An 18093-nucleotide genomic window follows, 5' to 3' on the forward strand; every position below is an offset into this window, starting at 1 on the left:
GAATAACGTTCTCTAGCAGAGTTTGAGTTAGAGAGAATAGTGAGGAGAGAGAGTTCGAGAGAATAACGTTCTCTAGCAGAGTTTGAGTTAGAGAGAATAGTGAGGAGAGAGAGTTCGAGAGAAGAAAGTTCTCTAGCAGAGTTTGAGTTAGAGAGAATAGTGAGGAGAGAGAGTTCGAGAGAATAACGTTCTCTAGCAGAGTTTGAGTTAGAGAGAATAGTGAGGAGAGAGAGTTAGAGAGAAGAACGTTCTCTAGCAGAGTTTGAGTTAGAGAGAATAGTGAGGAGAGAGAGTTAGAGAGAAGAACGTTCTCTAGCAGAGTTTGAGTTAGAGAGATTAGTGAGGAGAGAGGGGTGGGGTGGGGGGTTGGTTCTTGTTCCAGCCCAGGATGAAAATGCCCTGTGTGTAAGGAGGGGAGCAGGGACTGATATGGGTCATGAGACTCTCAAAAGGATTACCTTGAACTGAAGTCATGAGACCAAGGCTTGAACAAAGAGCCGGCTCACATGCTCATCATATGAGCCCTGCTTCATAAAGTCATGTTGTTTCATATCTGCTGGGCTTCAGTGGGTTAGGAGGACCCGGGTGAGAGCAGCCAGAGAGCTGGAGATAGGGCTGGGCTGGTGTGAAGTTTCATGAGAGTTCTTAGAGTTATTGTGAGTTCTTAGAGTTATTGAGAGTTCTTAGAGTTATTGAGAGTTCTTAGAGTTATTGAGAGTTCTTAGAGTTATTGAGTTCTAAGAGAGTTATTGAGAGTTCTTAGAGTTCTTGAGTTCTAAGAGAGTTATTGAGAGTTCTTAGAGTTCTTGAGTTCTAAGAGAGTTATTGAGTTCTTAAAGAGTTCTTGAGTTCTTGAGTTCTAAGAGAGTTATTGAGTTCTTAAAGAGTTCTTGAGTTCTTGAGTTCTAAGAGAGTTATTGAGTTCTTAAAGAGTTCTTGAGTTCTTGAGTTCTTCTTTACTAGTAGTTGGGTGTTGAGTTACTCTTGTGCTCCTCTTGAAGTTTCGACTGGTTGCTCTTCAACTCAGGGTAAGTGGTTCTTCATTTTTTCTGATGTATCGAGGAAACTCTGTATCTTCGTTGGTGTAGAAACTTGTGATGGTCTACTTTGTTCATGTCTTATAGGCAGGGGATTCATTTGAGGTGCAATAGAGAGGAGTTGAGTTATGTTGCACCAACTTAGGTTGGGAGACAACATACAGAGGGAAATGGAATAGAAATCTGATGAAATTATATTTAAAGAAACATTTAAAATAACAATTTAGAGACAGTTCCAACGACGAACAAATAACCTCTATGTTAACCTCTAAAACCACAGGTTCCCCTGTAGGCTGTCATTGTAAATAAGAATTTCTTTCGAACTGACTTGCCTCGTTAAAGAAAGGTTAAATACCAAAAAAACTCTATGTTACTTAGTCTCCAAAACAACTCCACATGAGGAATAGATCTCTGAACAAAATGCTTATTTCGGAAGCACCCTGATTTTAAAAGTTCATAATTGAATTGTTATAAAAGTAAATTAGTTTCAAAACTTTGGTCAATCTAAAACTTTAGTCAATCTGTGGTCAATCTAAAACTTTAGTCAATCTGTGGTCAATCTAAAACTTTAGTCAATCTGTGGTCAATCTAAAACTTTAGTCAATCTGTGGTCAATCTAAAACTTTAGTCAATCTGTGGTCAATCTAAAACTTTAGTCAATCTGTGGTCAATCTAAAACTTTAGTCAATCTGTGGTCAATCTAAGTAATCTGTACTCTATAGTGTGTAGGGTGTTAGGAATTAGGAGTTAGCTGTTAGGAATTAGGAGTTAGGAGTTAGGAGTTAAGTGTTAGGAGTTAGGAGTTAGGTGTTAGGTGTTAGGAGTTAGGTGTTAGGTGTTAGGAGTTAGGAGTTACTATTTAGGAGTTAAGTGTTAGGAGTTAGGAGTTAGGTGTTAGGTGTTAGGAGTTAGGTGTTAGGTGTTAGGAGTTAGGAGTTAGGAGTTAGGTGTTAGGTGTTAGGAGTTAGGAGTTAGGAGTTAGGAGTTAGAATAGGAGAGTTTTTGGCCAACTTCCTCTCAGGGCTCCCGAGTGGCGCAACAGTCTAAAGGCACTGCATCTCTAGTGTTAGAGGCGTCACTACTGACACCCTGGTTCAAATCCAGGCTGTATCACAAACGGCCGTGATTGGGAGTCCCAGCGTCGTCCGGGACTGGCCGGAGTAGGCCGTCATTATAAATAAGAATTTGTTCTTAACTGACTTGCCAGAATTTACTGTCTTCTTTGTCCCTTTTCACCTTTCTTTCCCAGGAACTGATCTTGTTAGTTAGAGAATTTACTGTCTTCTTTGTCCCTTTTTCACCTTCTTTCCCAGGAACTGATCTTGTTAGTTACAGAATTTACTGTCTTCTTTGTCCCTTTTCACCTTTCTTTCCCAGGAACTGATCTTGTTAGTTACAGAATTTACTGTCTTCTTTGTCCCTTTTCACCTTTCTTTCCCAGGAACTGATCTTGTTAGTTACAGAATTTACTGTCTTCTTTGTCCCTTTTTCACCTTCTTTCCCAGGAACTGATCTTGTTAGTTACAGAATTTACTGTCTTCTTTGTCCCTTTTCACCTTTCTTTCCCAGGAACTGATCTTGTTAGTTAGAGAATTTACTGTCTTCTTTGTCCTTTTTCATCTTTCTTTCCCAGGAACTGGTTGAAACTAGATTTTAAACAAGTTCAAATTGATTCCGCTCTGAGCTGTAATATGTTGTTTATGAATTAGACTGTTTACCAGGTTGATAATAATGAGCTGTAATATGTTGTTTATGAATTAGACTGTTTACCAGGTTGATAATAATGAGCTGTAATATGTTGTTTATGAATTAGACTGTTAACCAGGTTGATAATAATGAGCTGTAATATGTTGTTTATGAATTAGACTGTTTACCAGGTTGATAATAATGAGCTGTAATATGTTGTTTATGAATTAGACTGTTAACCAGGTTGATAATAATGAGCTGTAATATGTTGTTTATGAATTAGACTGTTTACCAGGTTGATAATAATGAGCTGTAATATGTTGTTTATGAATTAGACTGTTTACCAGGTTGATAATAATGAGCTGTGGAACGCTGTCCGACTCCATTGAGTCGTTGACTAGATGAGTTTGATATTATCTGCGGCTAAGAGGCCCATGTTTACTAATTGTTTTACTATTCTAACCATTTGCAATGAACAAACTTTTACATCAAAATCTCTGAAATAATATTTTTTTTGTTAAAGCTTGAGTAAAACTATGTGTGAGGTTAGTTACCGTTTCAGGAGCTATAAATACTAACTATTTGTTATATGCAGTATAGACAATAATCCAAGATGTGCCCGGTCACTATTTGTTGGGACTTGGGTTTAATCCACCATTATCCAGAGTGAATGTATTTCCCAGAGTGCTCTGCGACAGACAGGACCCCCTGCCCCTGGCTTCTGCAGTACAGTGACCTGTTAATCACTATGGAAAAACCACAACACAGTCATTAGGTTTATTTGGCGTCACATGTACACGCATGAATGCATACAAGCACAAATTCACACACACACACACACACACACACACACACACACACACACACACACACACACACACACACACACACACACACACACACACACACACACACACACACACACACACACACACACACACACACACACACACTGCACTGTTCTTTGCTGGAGCGTTTAGGCAGGATTAGGTGACCAGCGTTGTAGTTAAGAGGATTTGTTCCATCAAGAAATAAGAGTTTTTGTGCCGTTACGAAAGAAAGCAGCATTCTACCAGTAATTAGCTAGACCCATAGGGCTCCTGTATAGGGAATAGGGCTCTGGTCTATAGTAGTACCGCTATATAGGGAATAGGGCTCTGGTCTATAGTAGTACCACTATATAGGGAATAGGGCTCAGGTCTATAGTAGTACCACTATATAGGGAATAGGGCTCTGGTCTATAGTAGTACCACTATATAGGGAATAGGGCTCTGGTCTATAGTAGTACCACTATATAGGGAATAGGGCTCTGGTCTATAGTAGTACCACTATATCGGGAATAGGGAGCCACCTGTGACAGAGCCGCAGTGTGAAGGCAGGGGGAGACCAGATGGTGCAGGGTATGGTCCATTGTTGGATCAGTAGAACACACTAACAGAACGTGTGTTGTGATAATATGGAACATCCACTTTCACTGTTTGGACCTTTTACAGGCTTCGATTGAATTTAGACAACACAGAAAAAGCACCCTGACTGGTGTTGTTCTGCTGTCGTGCCACGATGCTCTTATCATCGGATTGGGTCCATAAACTGCAAATGAACAGAACATGAAATCTCAGACCTAACCTGTTGTTATTTTAATGTATCCAAGCTATTTAATAAAGTATTTAATTATGCGGATGGTTTTAATAGTGGCGCTTTTCTTTACGACGTAGTGTTTACCAGAGTCGAGTGATTCTGAAGTCTAAAACCACGAATCTCTCTCTTGCAGGCCCACAAAGCTTGGATTGAGAAGACGTTTCAGAAAAGAGAGTGTATCCAAATATTTCCCAGCAAAGAACCAAACAGGTACCATTCACGCCCCTCTTTACCCAGAACCCAACAGGTACCATTCACGCCCCTCTTTACCCACAACCCAACAGGTACCATTCATGCCCCTCTTTACCCAGAACCCAACAGGTACCGTTCATGCCCCTCTTTACCCAGAACCCAACAGGTACCATTCATGCCACTCTTTACCCAGAACCCAACAGGTACCATTCATGCCCCTCTTTACCCAGAACCCAACAGGTACCGTTCATGCCCCTCTTTACCCAGAACCCAACAGGTACCATTCATGCCCCTCTTTACCCAGAACCCAACAGGTACCATTCATGCCCCTCTTTACCCAGAACCCAACAGGTACCAGTCATGCCCCTCTTTACCCAGAACCCAACAGGTACCATTCATGCCCCTCTTTACCCAGAACCCAACAGGTACCATTCACGCCACTCTTTACCCAGAACCCAACAGGTACCATTCACGCCCCTCTTTACCCAGAACCCAACAGGTACCATTCACGCCCCTCTTTACCCAGAACCCAACAGGTACCATTCACGCCCCTCTTTACCCAGAACCCAACAGGTACCATTCACGCCACTCTTTCCACCAATCCAATTTTCCTTGTTCCTCACTGCTCTCATATGCTTCCATGTTGAGCACCAGATCATTTGTTGAGGCAGAGAGAGAGAGAGAGAGAGCGAGAGAGGGAGAGAGAGAGAGAGAGAGAGAGGGAGAGAGAGAGAGAGAGAGAGAGAGAGAGAGAGAGAGAGAGAGAGAGAGAGAGAGAGACAGAGAGAGAGAGAGAGAGAGAGAGAGGGCTTTCACTGACCCAGTTTTAATAAAATAAAAAACCCTCTGTGTTTTTAGAGTGCTGTAGAATTTAGTGTACATCCCAAGTGGTATCCTATGCCCTATGTAGGGCACTGTTATCAGTCCTGATCAAACGTAGTGGTCAAACGTAGTGCACTACAAAGGGAACATGATGCTATTTAGGACGTAGACTTAATGAAATCTCCACTCGTACCGAAACGCTCTCAGTAAAAAAAAAAATATGGTATAAACAACCTGCCGTCACGTGGCCCAAATCCCTTATTAAGGCTCAAATCCTTTCACATGGTGGTGATTGTGGGGATTTACCGTGACCAACCCCCCCCCCCCCCCCCCCCCCTCAGATAGCTCTACAGCAAACAGAGATGCAGCTGAAATTGGTCAGCACACAAACATGAACCGTAACAGCTGTCAGTAACATGGTGAAGTAGCTTTATGCTACGTTGACGAAGCTACTACTAGTCATCTTTCATAGCTGTTTACACCGTCCGTCTGTTCGTGTTCCACATTCCATCACGCTTCCGTTAACACTTTACAAACCAACATGTAGAAAGCATTATGAAGTGGTTATAATGCATTATAACACCAGCGATAAGCATTTATAACCCCCCACCCCCCCCATGTTCTCCCTTTCTACTTCCAGGTGCAGTTGTGGTCAGGTAGTGAACCAGCATGTGGCCATCATCCCGGGGGCGACCACTAGGGCGGCGGAAGAGGCAGGTCAGATCGGTCAGGGGGCGGTGCCCTTGGAACGCTGGTCCGTGCTTAAACACACACAGGCCACGCCCACAGACACATACGGCATCATGGAGTTCCAGGGAGGAGGACATGTCAACAAGGCCATGGTTAGATGCCATTTTCTTTCCTTCATTCCTTTGAAGCATCCTCCATTTATAAATTCACCTCCTGACCCTTTTTCCTCTCCTCCTCAATCCTTCATTCTCTCATCTCTCTCATCTCTCCTCAACATAAACAATAGTTGAAATAGAATGTCCTCATAAACCATGAAGACATGAACCAAGAAGACATGAAGACATGAAGACATGAAGACATGAAGACATGAACCATGAAGACATGAACCATGAAGACATGAACCATGAAGACATGAACCATGAAGACATGAAGACATGAAGACATGAACCATGAAGACATGAGCCATGAAGACATGAAGACATGAAGACATGAACCATGAAGACATGAACCATGAAGACATGAACCATGAAGACATGAGCCATGAAGACATGAAGACTTGAACCATGAAGACATGAACCATGAAGACATGAAGACATGAAGACATGAACCATGAAGACATGAAGACATGAACCATGAAGACATGAGCCATGAAGACATGAAGACATGAACCATGAAGACATGAAGACATGAACCATGAAGACATGAACCATGAAGACATGAAGACATGAACCAGGAAGACATGAAGACATGAACCATGCCACCATCATCTTGTTCACTCTCTCCATCCATCTCTCCCCTACAGTACATCCATGTGGCGTTTGTATTAAATATCTTCATCTCCTTTCTCATTTACTCCTCCTCTCTCTCCATCCATCTCTCCCCCTCAGTACATTCGTGTGGCGTACGATTCCAAGCCAGACAACATGCTCCACCTGATGGTGAAAGACTGGCAACTGGAGCTCCCCACCCTGCTCATCTCCGTCCACGGGGGACTGCAGAACTTCGACCTGCAGCCCAAACTAAAACAGGTGTTTGGAAAGGGTCTGATCCAGGCTGCGGTCACCACCGGAGCCTGGATACTCACTGGCGGAGTCAGCACTGGTACGTACTGTAGTTGCTAACGACGTGTTACATTCACTGACATGGTTACTGAGGTGTCTAGCAAACAACGGTAACGTAGGCAAGTCACTAAATCTTGAGTCCGAGTCGAGTACCAAGTCCCTAGTGTTCAAGTCTGAGTCCGAGTCGAGTACCAAGTCCCTAGTGTTCAAGTCTGAGTCCGAGTCGAGTACCAAGTCCCTAGTGTTCAAGTCTGAGTCCGAGTCGAGTACCAAGTCCCTAGTGTTCAAGTCTGAGTCCGAGTCCAGCACCAAGTCCCTAGTGTTCAAGTCTGAGTCCGAGTTGAGGACTAAGTCCCTGGTGTTCAAGTCTGAGTCTGAGTCAAGTCCCTAATGTTCAAGTCTGAGTCCGAGTCGAGTACCAAGTCCCTAGTGTTCAAGTCTGAGTCCGAGTCCAGCACCAAGTCCCTAGTGTTCAAGTCTGAGTCCGAGTCGAGTACCAAGTCCCTAGTGTTCAAGTCTGAGTCCAAGTCCAAATCCATTCTACTCATGTCTGAATGGAGTCCACGTCTCTTCTTAGTGCTGAAAACGGGCTCCATGTGTATCCTAGGGGTGATCCGGCATGTAGGAGATGCGTTGAAGGACCACTCCTCAAAGTCCAGGGGGAAAGTATGTGCCATCGGGATCGCTCCATGGGGCATCGTGGAGAACAAGGAGGATCTGATAGGAAGAGACGTAAGTCACAGATAACTGCAACTTGGGAACTTGTTTGGGTGTGATTCTCTATTTAAATTCAACTCAATTCAACTCCTCACCTTCAATTCAACTCCTCAAATCGACTCCACGTTAACATGATGTTATTATATGTCTTCCGCCCAGGTGACACGTCCGTACCAGGCCATGTCCAACCCCATGTCCAAGCTGTCTGTCCTCAACAACAGCCACTCCCACTTCATCCTAGCAGATAACGGGACCCAGGGAAAGTACGGCGCAGAGGTCCGTCTTCGCCGTCAGCTGGAGAAACACATCTCCCTGCAGAAGATCAACACACGTAAAGTCTTACAGATTGGTGGGGGGGTGGTGGGGGGGGGGGGGGGGGGGGTTGTCTGTGTGACACCAGGCAGTGTAAGCCCGGTGAGCTAAAGCCCAGGGCATTAGCAGAGGGAGCTAACTAACAACAAGTCTTCAGGTCTCAGACCAGAACAACTTCATATTTACCATGAACCATCTGATGTTAATGCTAATGTTGGACCTACACGTGTTAGTGTCTTAGATACAACGTACCCTTGTGTTTTATTTTTTATTTTATTTAACCTTTATTTAACTAGGCAAGTCAGTTGAGAACAAATTCTTATTTACAATGACGACCTAGGAACAGTGGGTTAACTGCCTGTTCATGGGCAGAACGACAGATTTGTACCTTGTCAGCTCGGGGGTTTGAACTTGCAACCTTCCGGTTACTAGTCCAACTCTCTAACCACTAGGCTACCCTGCATAGGCTTCTTTAGGTGTGTTGATCAGAGAGAGCTTGTCCTGCACTGCTGTACTCCGGTGAGTAGCTGATCTATGTGACCTGTGGGTTTCCCTTTGTCATCCTATGCCTGGAGATCATGATAAGGCAGGGACAACAAAGGGATGCTCAGCTGTCACCTCTGACTTCAACTACTCTGACATTAATACTGTGTCTGAGGCCTATGAGGACCACATACTGACTATAGGCAGCACCGCTGAGGACCACATGCTGACTACAGGCAGCACCGCTGAGGACCACATACTGACTACAGGCAGCACCGCTGAGGACCACATACTGACTACAGGCAGCACCGCTGTGTCTGAGGACCACATACTGACTACAGGCAGCACCGCTGAGGACCACATACTGACTACAGACAGCACCGCTGAGGACCACATACTGACTACAGACAGCACCGCTGAGGACCACATACTGACTACAGGCAGCACCGCTGAGGACCACATACTGACTACAGGCAGCATCGCTGAGGACCACATACTGACTACAGGCAGCACCGCTGAGGACCACATACTGACTACAGGCAGCACCGCTGTGTCTGAGGACCACATACTGACTACAGGCAGCACCGCTGAGGACCACATACTGACTACAGGCAGCACCGCTGAGGACCACATACTGACTACAGGCAGCACCGCTGTGTCTGAGGACCACATACTGACTACAGGCAGCACCGCTGAGGACCACATACTGACTACAGGCAGCACCGCTGTGTCTGAGGACCACATACTGACTACAGGCAGCACCGCTGAGGACCACATACTGACTACAGGCAGCACCGCTGAGGACCACATACTGACTACAGGCAGCACCGCTGAGGACCACATACTGACTACAGGCAGCACCGCTGTGTCTGAGGACCACATACTGACTACAGGCAGCACCGCTGAGGACCACATACTGACTACAGGCAGCACCGCTGAGGACCACATACTGACTACAGGCAGCATCGCTGAGGACCACATACTGACTACAGGCAGCACCGCTGAGGACCACATACTGACTACAGGCAGCACCGCTGTGTCTGAGGACCACATACTGACTACAGGCAGCACCGCTGAGGACCACATACTGACTACAGGCAGCACCGCTGAGGACCACATGCTGGCTACAGGCAGCACTGATCCTTCTGAGGACCACATACTGACTACAGGCAGCACCGCTGTGTCTGAGGACCACATACTGACTACAGGCAGCACCGCTGAGGACCACATACTGACTACAGGCAGCACCGCTGAGGACCACATACTGACTACAGGCAGCACCGCTGTGTCTGAGGACCACATACTGACTACAGGCAGCACCGCTGAGGACCACATACTGACTACAGGCAGCACCGCTGTGTCTGAGGACCACATACTGACTACAGGCAGCACCGCTGAGGACCACATACTGACTACAGGCAGCACCGCTGAGGACCACATACTGACTACAGGCAGCACCGCTGTGTCTGAGGACCACATACTGACTACAGGCAGCACCGCTGAGGACCACATACTGACTACAGGCAGCACCGCTGAGGACCACATACTGACTACAGGCAGCACCGCTGAGGACCACATACTGACTACAGGCAGCACCGCTGTGTCTGAGGACCACATACTGACTACAGGCAGCACCACTGTGTCTGAGGACCACATACTGACTACAGGCAGCATCGCTGAGGACCAGATACTGGCTACAGGCAGCTGTTGTATCTGTCTCAGCCAGGTCAGGGGCCATGTTGTTTTGTCTGCCTCTGTCAGGTCAGGGGTCGTGTTGTTTTGTCTGCCTCTGCCAGGTCACTGGCTCTATAACATGTTGTTTTGTCTGCCTCTGCCAGGTCTGGGTCAGGGGGTGCCTCTGGTCTGTCTGATCCTGGAGGGGGGTCCCAACGTCATCTCCATAGTCCTGGAGAGCCTGAGGGAGGACCCCCCTGTCCCGGTGGTGGTCTGTGACGGCAGTGGACGGGCCTCTGACATCATCTCCTTCGCACACAGATACTCTGAGGACGACGGGTGAGAAACAGACCTGGGTCACATACATGCAGAAAAATATATGCTTAAAAACATATCAAATACATGTCAGATACATGTCAGATACATGTCAGATACATGTCAAATATATGTTAAATATATGTCAAATATATGTCAAATATATTTCAGATATGTGTCAAATATATGATAAATACATGTCAGATACATGTCAGATACATGTCAAATATATGTCAGATATATGTCAGATATATGTCAGATATATGTCAAATATATGTCAGACACATGTCAAATTCATGTTAGAGACAGTATATAGGATGTTGGATGAGAAACAGAACAGGGAACAGGGCTGTGATCTGATGCCCACACTAGCAGAAACAGTACTAGAGCAGGGCTGTGATCTAATGTCCACACTAGCAGAAACAGAACTAGAACAGGGCTGTGATCTAATGTCCACACTAGCAGAAACAGAACTAGAACAGGGCTGTGATCTAATGTCCACACTAGCAGAAACAGAACTAGAATAGGGCTGTGATCTAATGTCCACACTAGCAGAAACAGTACTAGTAACAGGGCTGTGATCTAATGTCCACACTAGCAGAAACAGAACTAGAACAGGGCTGTGATCTAATGTCCACACTAGCAGAAACAGAACTAGAACAGGGCTGTGATCTAATGTCCACACCACCAGAAACAGAACTAGAGCAGGGCTGTGATCTAATGTCCACACTAGCAGAAACAGTACTAGTAACAGGACGGAGATCTAATGTCCACACTAGCAGAAACAGAACTAGAACAGGGCTGTGATCTAATGTCCACAATAGCAGAAACAGAACTAGAACAGGGCTGTGATCTAATGTCCACAATAGCAGAAACAGAACTAGAACAGGGCTGTGATCTAATGCCCACACTAGCAGAAACAGAACTAGAACAGGGCTGTGATCTAATGTCCACAATAGCAGAAACAGAACTAGAACAGGGCTGTGATCTAATGTCCACACTAGCAGAAACAGTACTAGAGCAGGGCTGTGATCTAATGTCCACACTAGCAGAAACAGAACTAGAACAGGGCTGTGTTCTAATGTCCACACTAGCAGAAACAGAACTAGAACAGGGCTGTGATCTAATGTCCACACTAGCAGAAACAGAACTAGAACAGGGCTGTGATCTAATGTCCACACTAGCAGAAACAGTACTAGAACAGGGCTGTGATCTAATGTCCACACTAGCAGAAACAGAACTAGAACAGGGCTGTGATCTAATGTCCACACTAGCAGAAACAGAACTAGAACAGGGCTGTGATCTAATGTCCACACTAGCAGAAACAGAACTAGAACAGGGCTGTGATCTAATGTCCACACTAGCAGAAACAGAACTAGAACAGGGCTGTGTTCTAATGTCCATACTAGCAGAAACAGAACTAGAACAGGGCTGTGATCTAATGTCCACACTAGCAGAAACAGAACTAGAACAGGGCTGTGATCTAATGTCCACACCACCAGAAACAGAACTAGAGCAGGGCTGTGATCTAATGTCCACACTAGCAGAAACAGAACTAGAACAGGGCTGTGATCTAATGTCCACACTAGCAGAAACAGAACTAGAACAGGGCTGTGATCTAATGTCCACAATAGCAGAAACAGAACTAGAACAGGGCTGTGATCTAATGTCCACACCACCAGAAACAGAACTAGAACAGGGCTGTGATCTAATGTCCACACTAGCAGAAACAGAACTAGAACAGGGCTGTGATCTAATGTCCACACTAGCAGAAACAGAACTAGAACAGGGCTGTGATCTAATGTCCACACTAGCAGAAACAGAACCAGAACAGGGCTGTGTTCTAATGTCCACACTAGCAGAAACAGAACTAGAACAGGGCTGTGATCTAATGTCCACACTAGCAGAAACAGTACTAGTAACAGGGCTGTGATCTAATGTCCACACTAGCAGAAACAGAACTAGAACAGGGCTGTGTTCTGATGAATTTGCTCTTAACTGAGTTGAATACATTTAAATTAATTAAGTTAAATTAATTAATTAAGTTATTAAGTTAAATTAAGTTAAGTTGAATTAATTAAATAGTTAAATAAAGGTTAAATAAAAATATAATACAATTGATTTAGTTACAATGGAACCAACTGAATAGTACTAAGAATGTCAACTCCAAACTAAAGCACATCGCAAATACTTTCAAATGGAATATAACAAGAAGGATCTTTTGAGCATTTTCTAGGCCTGAAGAGTAGACTGTAGAGGTGGTCTGACCAGTCTCTCTGTCTCCTCAGATTGGTCAGTCTAAAGAGTAGACTGTAGAGGTGGTCTGACCTGTCTCTCTGTCTCCCCTCAGCTTGGTCAGTCTAAAGAGTAGACTGTAGAGGTGGTTTGACCAGTCTCTCTGTCTCTCCTCAGCTTGGTCAGTCTAAAGAGTAGACTGTAGAGGTGGTCTGACCAGTCTCTCTGTCTCCCCTCAGCTTGGTCAGTCTAAAGAGTAGACTGTAGAGGTGGTCTGACCAGTCTCTCTGTCTCCTCAGCTTGGTCAGTCTAAAGAGTAGACTGTAGAGGTGGTCTGACCAGTCTCTCTGTCTCCCCTCAGCTTGGTCAGTCTAAAGAGTAGACTGTAGAGGTGGTCTGACCAGTCTCTCTGTCTCCCCTCTGCTTGGTCAGTCTAAAGAGTAGACTGTTTAGGTGGTCTGACCAGTCTCTCTGTCTCCCCTCAGCTTGGTCAGTCTAAAATAGACTGTAGAGGTGGTCTGACCAGTCTCTCTGTCTCCTCAGCTTGGTCAGTCTAAAGAGTAGACTGTAGAGGTGGTCTGACCAGTCTCTCTGTCTCCCCTCTGCTTGGTCAGTCTAAAGAGTAGACTGTAGAGGTGGTCTGACCAGTCTCTCTGTCTCCTCAGCTTGGTCAGTCTAAAGAGTAGACTGTAGAGGTGGTCTGACCAGTCTCTCTGTCTCCCCTCTGCTTGGTCAGTCTAAAGAGTAGACTGTTTAGGTGGTCTGACCAGTCTCTCTGTCTCTCCTCAGCTTGGTCAGTCTAAAGAGTAGACTGTAGAGGTGGTCTGACCAGTCTCTCTGTCTCCCCTCAGCTTGGTCAGTCTAAAATAGACTGTAGAGGTGGTCTGACCAGTCTCTCTGTCTCCTCAGCTTGGTCAGTCTAAAGAGTAGACTGTAGAGGTGGTCTGACCAGTCTCTCTGTCTCCTCAGCTTGGTCAGTCTAAAGAGTAGACTGTAGAGGTGGTCTGACCAGTCTCTCTGTCTCCCCTCTGCTTGGTCAGTCTAAAGAGTAGACTGTTTAGGTGGTCTGACCAGTCTCTCTGTCTCTCCTCAGCTTGGTCAGTCTAAAGAGTAGACTGTAGAGGTGGTCTGACCAGTCTCTCTGTCTCCCCTCAGTTTGGTCAGTCTAAAGAGTAGACTGTAGAGGTGGTCTGACCAGTCTCTCTGTCTCCCCTCAGCTTGGTCAGTCTAAAGAGTAGACTGTAGAGGTGGTCTGACCAGTCTCTCTGTCTCCCCTCAGCTTGGTCAGTCTAAAGAATAGACTGTAGAGGTGGTCTGACCAGTCTCTCTGTCTCCCCTCAGTTTGGTAAGTGATAGCGTGAAGGACCAGCTCCTTGTCACCATCCAGAAGACGTTTAACTACAACCGCGGTCAGGCCCAGCAGATCTTCCTCATGGTGATGGAATGCATGAAGAAACGATCTCTGGTGAGTAGGGAAGACATTATTATACAGGATATGTTCCCATAACTTATGACGCACGCAATGCATTGGACAGGAATTCTAAGTGTTATGCTAATAATGCTAACAAATTCCTGTCCAATGCATTGCGTGTGTCATAAGTGACGGTTTTAGTATCTAGTATCTAGTATTTTTTTTAAGCCTTACGTACATTTTAGAAACACTTTTTTTTTACCACATACTGTAAGTAAAATCCTAATGTATTCAAAATATATTCAAACATTAAAGATTATAATTTGTGATGAAAGTAGTGTGACATTTTAATAATTGAATTGTTTTATGCTAATTTGATGCTTCAATAAAAGCGTCCCATTCATTTGTGTCATCCTGTATCGTCATTCATGTGTCACGTGTACAATCATTTGACCCGCTACATGAAATAAGTCAACACAACCAATATCCATCATCATTGAACACCTGAAACCATTCTACTTCATAAACCCTGCATCCCATAGTCAGTGTCCCCATAAACTACAGTTGAAGAGTATGTCCTCATAAACAAAGATAACACGAACTACGACACCATCTTCACTGTCTCACATCTTCAACTACATCACCATCATCCCCGTCTCACATCTTCAACTACATCACCATCATCCCCGTCTCACATATTCAACTACATCACCATCATCCCCGTCTCACATCTTCATACTACATCACCATCATCCATGTCTCACATCTTCATACTACATCACCATCATCCCCGTCTCACATCTTCAACTACATCACCATCATCCCCGTCTCACATCTTCATACTACATCACCATCATCCCCGTCTCACATCTACATACTACATCACCATCATCCATGTCTCACATCTTCATACTACATCACCATCATCCCCGTCTCACATCTTCAACTACATCACCATCATCCCCGTCTCACATCTTCATACTACATCACCATCATCCATGTCTCACATCTTCAACTACATCACCATCATCCCCGTCTCACATCTTCATACTACATCACCATCATCCCCGTCTCACATCTTCATACTACATCACCATCATCCCCGTCTCACATCTTCATACTACATCACCATCATCCCCGTCTCACATCTTCAACTACATCACCATCATCCCCGTCTCACATCTACATACTACATCACCATCATCCATGTCTCACATCTTCAACTACATCACCATCATCCCCGTCTCACATCTTCATACTACATCACCATCATCCCCGTCTCACATCTTCAACTACATCACCATCATCCCCGTCTCACATCTTCATACTACATCACCATCATCCCTGTCTCACATCTTCATACTACATCACCATCATCCCTGTCTCACATCTTCAACTACATCACCATCATCCCTGTCTCACATCTTCATACTATATCACCATCATCCCTGTCTCACATCTTCATACTATATCACCATCATCCATGTCTCACATGCTCAACTACATCACCATCATCCCCGTCTCACATCTTCATACTACATCACCATCATCCCTGTCTCACATCTTCAACTACATCACCATCATCCATGTCTCACATGCTCAACTCCATCACCATCATCCCTGTCTCACATCTTAAACTACATCACCATCATCCCCGTCTCACATCTTCAACTACATCACCATCATCCATGTCTCACATCTTCATACTACATCACCATCATCCCCGTCTCCCAGCTTCTTCAACTACATCACCATCATCCCTGTCTCACATCTTCATACTACATCACCATCATCCCTGTCTCACATCTTCAACTACATCACCATCATCACTGTCTCACATCTTCAACTACATCACCATCATCCCTGTCTCACATCTTCAACTACATCCCCATCATCCCTGTCTCACATCTTCAACTACATCACCATCATCCCTGTCTCACATCTTCAACTACATCACCATCACCCCTGTCTCACATCTTCAACTACATCACCATCATCAATGTCTCACATCTTCAACTACATCACCATCATCCCCATCTCACATCTTCATACTACATCACCATCATCCCCGTCTCACATCTTCATACTACATCACCATCATCCATGTCTCACATCTTCATACTACATCACCATCATCCCCGTCTCACATCTTCAACTACATCACCATCATCCCCGTCTCACATCTTCATACTACATCACCATCATCCCCGTCTCACATCTACATACTACATCACCATCATCCATGTCTCACATCTTCATACTACATCACCATCATCCCCGTCTCACATCTTCAACTACATCACCATCATCCCCGTCTCACATCTTCATACTACATCACCATCATCCATGTCTCACATCTTCAACTACATCACCATCATCCCCGTCTCACATCTTCATACTACATCACCATCATCCCCGTCTCACATCTTCATACTACATCACCATCATCCCCGTCTCACATCTTCATACTACATCACCATCATCCCGTCTCACATCTTCAACTACATCACCATCATCCCCGTCTCACATCTACATACTACATCACCATCATCCATGTCTCACATCTTCAACTACATCACCATCATCCCCGTCTCACATCTTCATACTACATCACCATCATCCCCGTCTCACATCTTCAACTACATCACCATCATCCCCGTCTCACATCTTCATACTACATCACCATCATCCCTGTCTCACATCTTCATACTACATCACCATCATCCCTGTCTCACATCTTCAACTACATCACCATCATCCCTGTCTCACATCTTCATACTATATCACCATCATCCCTGTCTCACATCTTCATACTATATCACCATCATCCATGTCTCACATGCTCAACTACATCACCATCATCCCCGTCTCACATCTTCATACTACATCACCATCATCCCTGTCTCACATCTTCAACTACATCACCATCATCCATGTCTCACATGCTCAACTCCATCACCATCATCCCTGTCTCACATCTTAAACTACAATACCATCATCCCCGTCTCACATCTTCAACTACATCACCATCATCCATGTCTCACATCTTCATACTACATCACCATCATCCCCGTCTCCCAGCTTCTTCAACTACATCACCATCATCCCTGTCTCACATCTTCATACTACATCACCATCATCCCTGTCTCACATCTTCAACTACATCACCATCATCACTGTCTCACATCTTCAACTACATCACCATCATCCCTGTCTCACATCTTCAACTACATCCCCATCATCCCTGTCTCACATCTTCAACTACATCACCATCATCCCTGTCTCACATCTTCAACTACATCACCATCACCCCTGTCTCACATCTTCAACTACATCACCATCATCAATGTCTCACATCTTCAACTACATCACCATCATCCCCATCTCACATCTTCATACTACATCACCATCATCCACGTCTCACATCTTCAACTACATCACCATCATCCCTGTCTCACATCTTCAACTACATCACCAGCATCCCTGTCTCATCTCTTCAACTACATCACCATCATCCCCGTCTCATATCTTCAACTACATCACCATCATCCCTGTCTCACATCTTCAACTACATCACCATCATCCCTGTCTCACATCTTCAACTACATCACCATCATCCCTGTCTCACATCTTCAACTACATCACCATCATCCCTGTCTCACATCTTTAACTACATCACCATCATCCCCGTCTCATATCTTGAACTACATCACCATCATCCCCGTCTCACATCTTCATCCCTAACATCCTGCTGATTTATCTGACCTCCCGTCCTAACATCCTGTTGATGTATCTGACCTCCCGTCCTAACTTCCTGTTG

The 18093-nt window shown here is 44.9% G+C and overlaps 1 protein-coding gene across 1 annotated transcript in view; it reads left to right on the forward strand.

The window, feature by feature from the left end:
• Positions 1–14637, forward strand: part of LOC139384330 (transient receptor potential cation channel subfamily M member 1-like) — a 37906-nt gene extending 23269 nt beyond the window's left edge. Inside the window, exons 2-8 of the mRNA XM_071129027.1 lie at positions 4495–4571; positions 6016–6217; positions 6953–7166; positions 7734–7858; positions 8003–8174; positions 10477–10651; positions 14204–14637. Coding sequence (XP_070985128.1) covers positions 4495–4571; positions 6016–6217; positions 6953–7166; positions 7734–7858; positions 8003–8174; positions 10477–10651; positions 14204–14369 — 1131 coding nt within the window. The 3' untranslated portion in view covers positions 14370–14637. The remainder of the gene's footprint in view (positions 1–4494; positions 4572–6015; positions 6218–6952; positions 7167–7733; positions 7859–8002; positions 8175–10476; positions 10652–14203) is intronic.
• Positions 14638–18093: the final 3456 nt, after the last annotated feature.

Source organism: Oncorhynchus clarkii, chromosome 26 (genome assembly GCF_045791955.1).
Source record: "Oncorhynchus clarkii lewisi isolate Uvic-CL-2024 chromosome 26, UVic_Ocla_1.0, whole genome shotgun sequence".
In the NCBI taxonomy this organism is placed as follows: domain Eukaryota; kingdom Metazoa; phylum Chordata; class Actinopteri; order Salmoniformes; family Salmonidae; genus Oncorhynchus; species Oncorhynchus clarkii.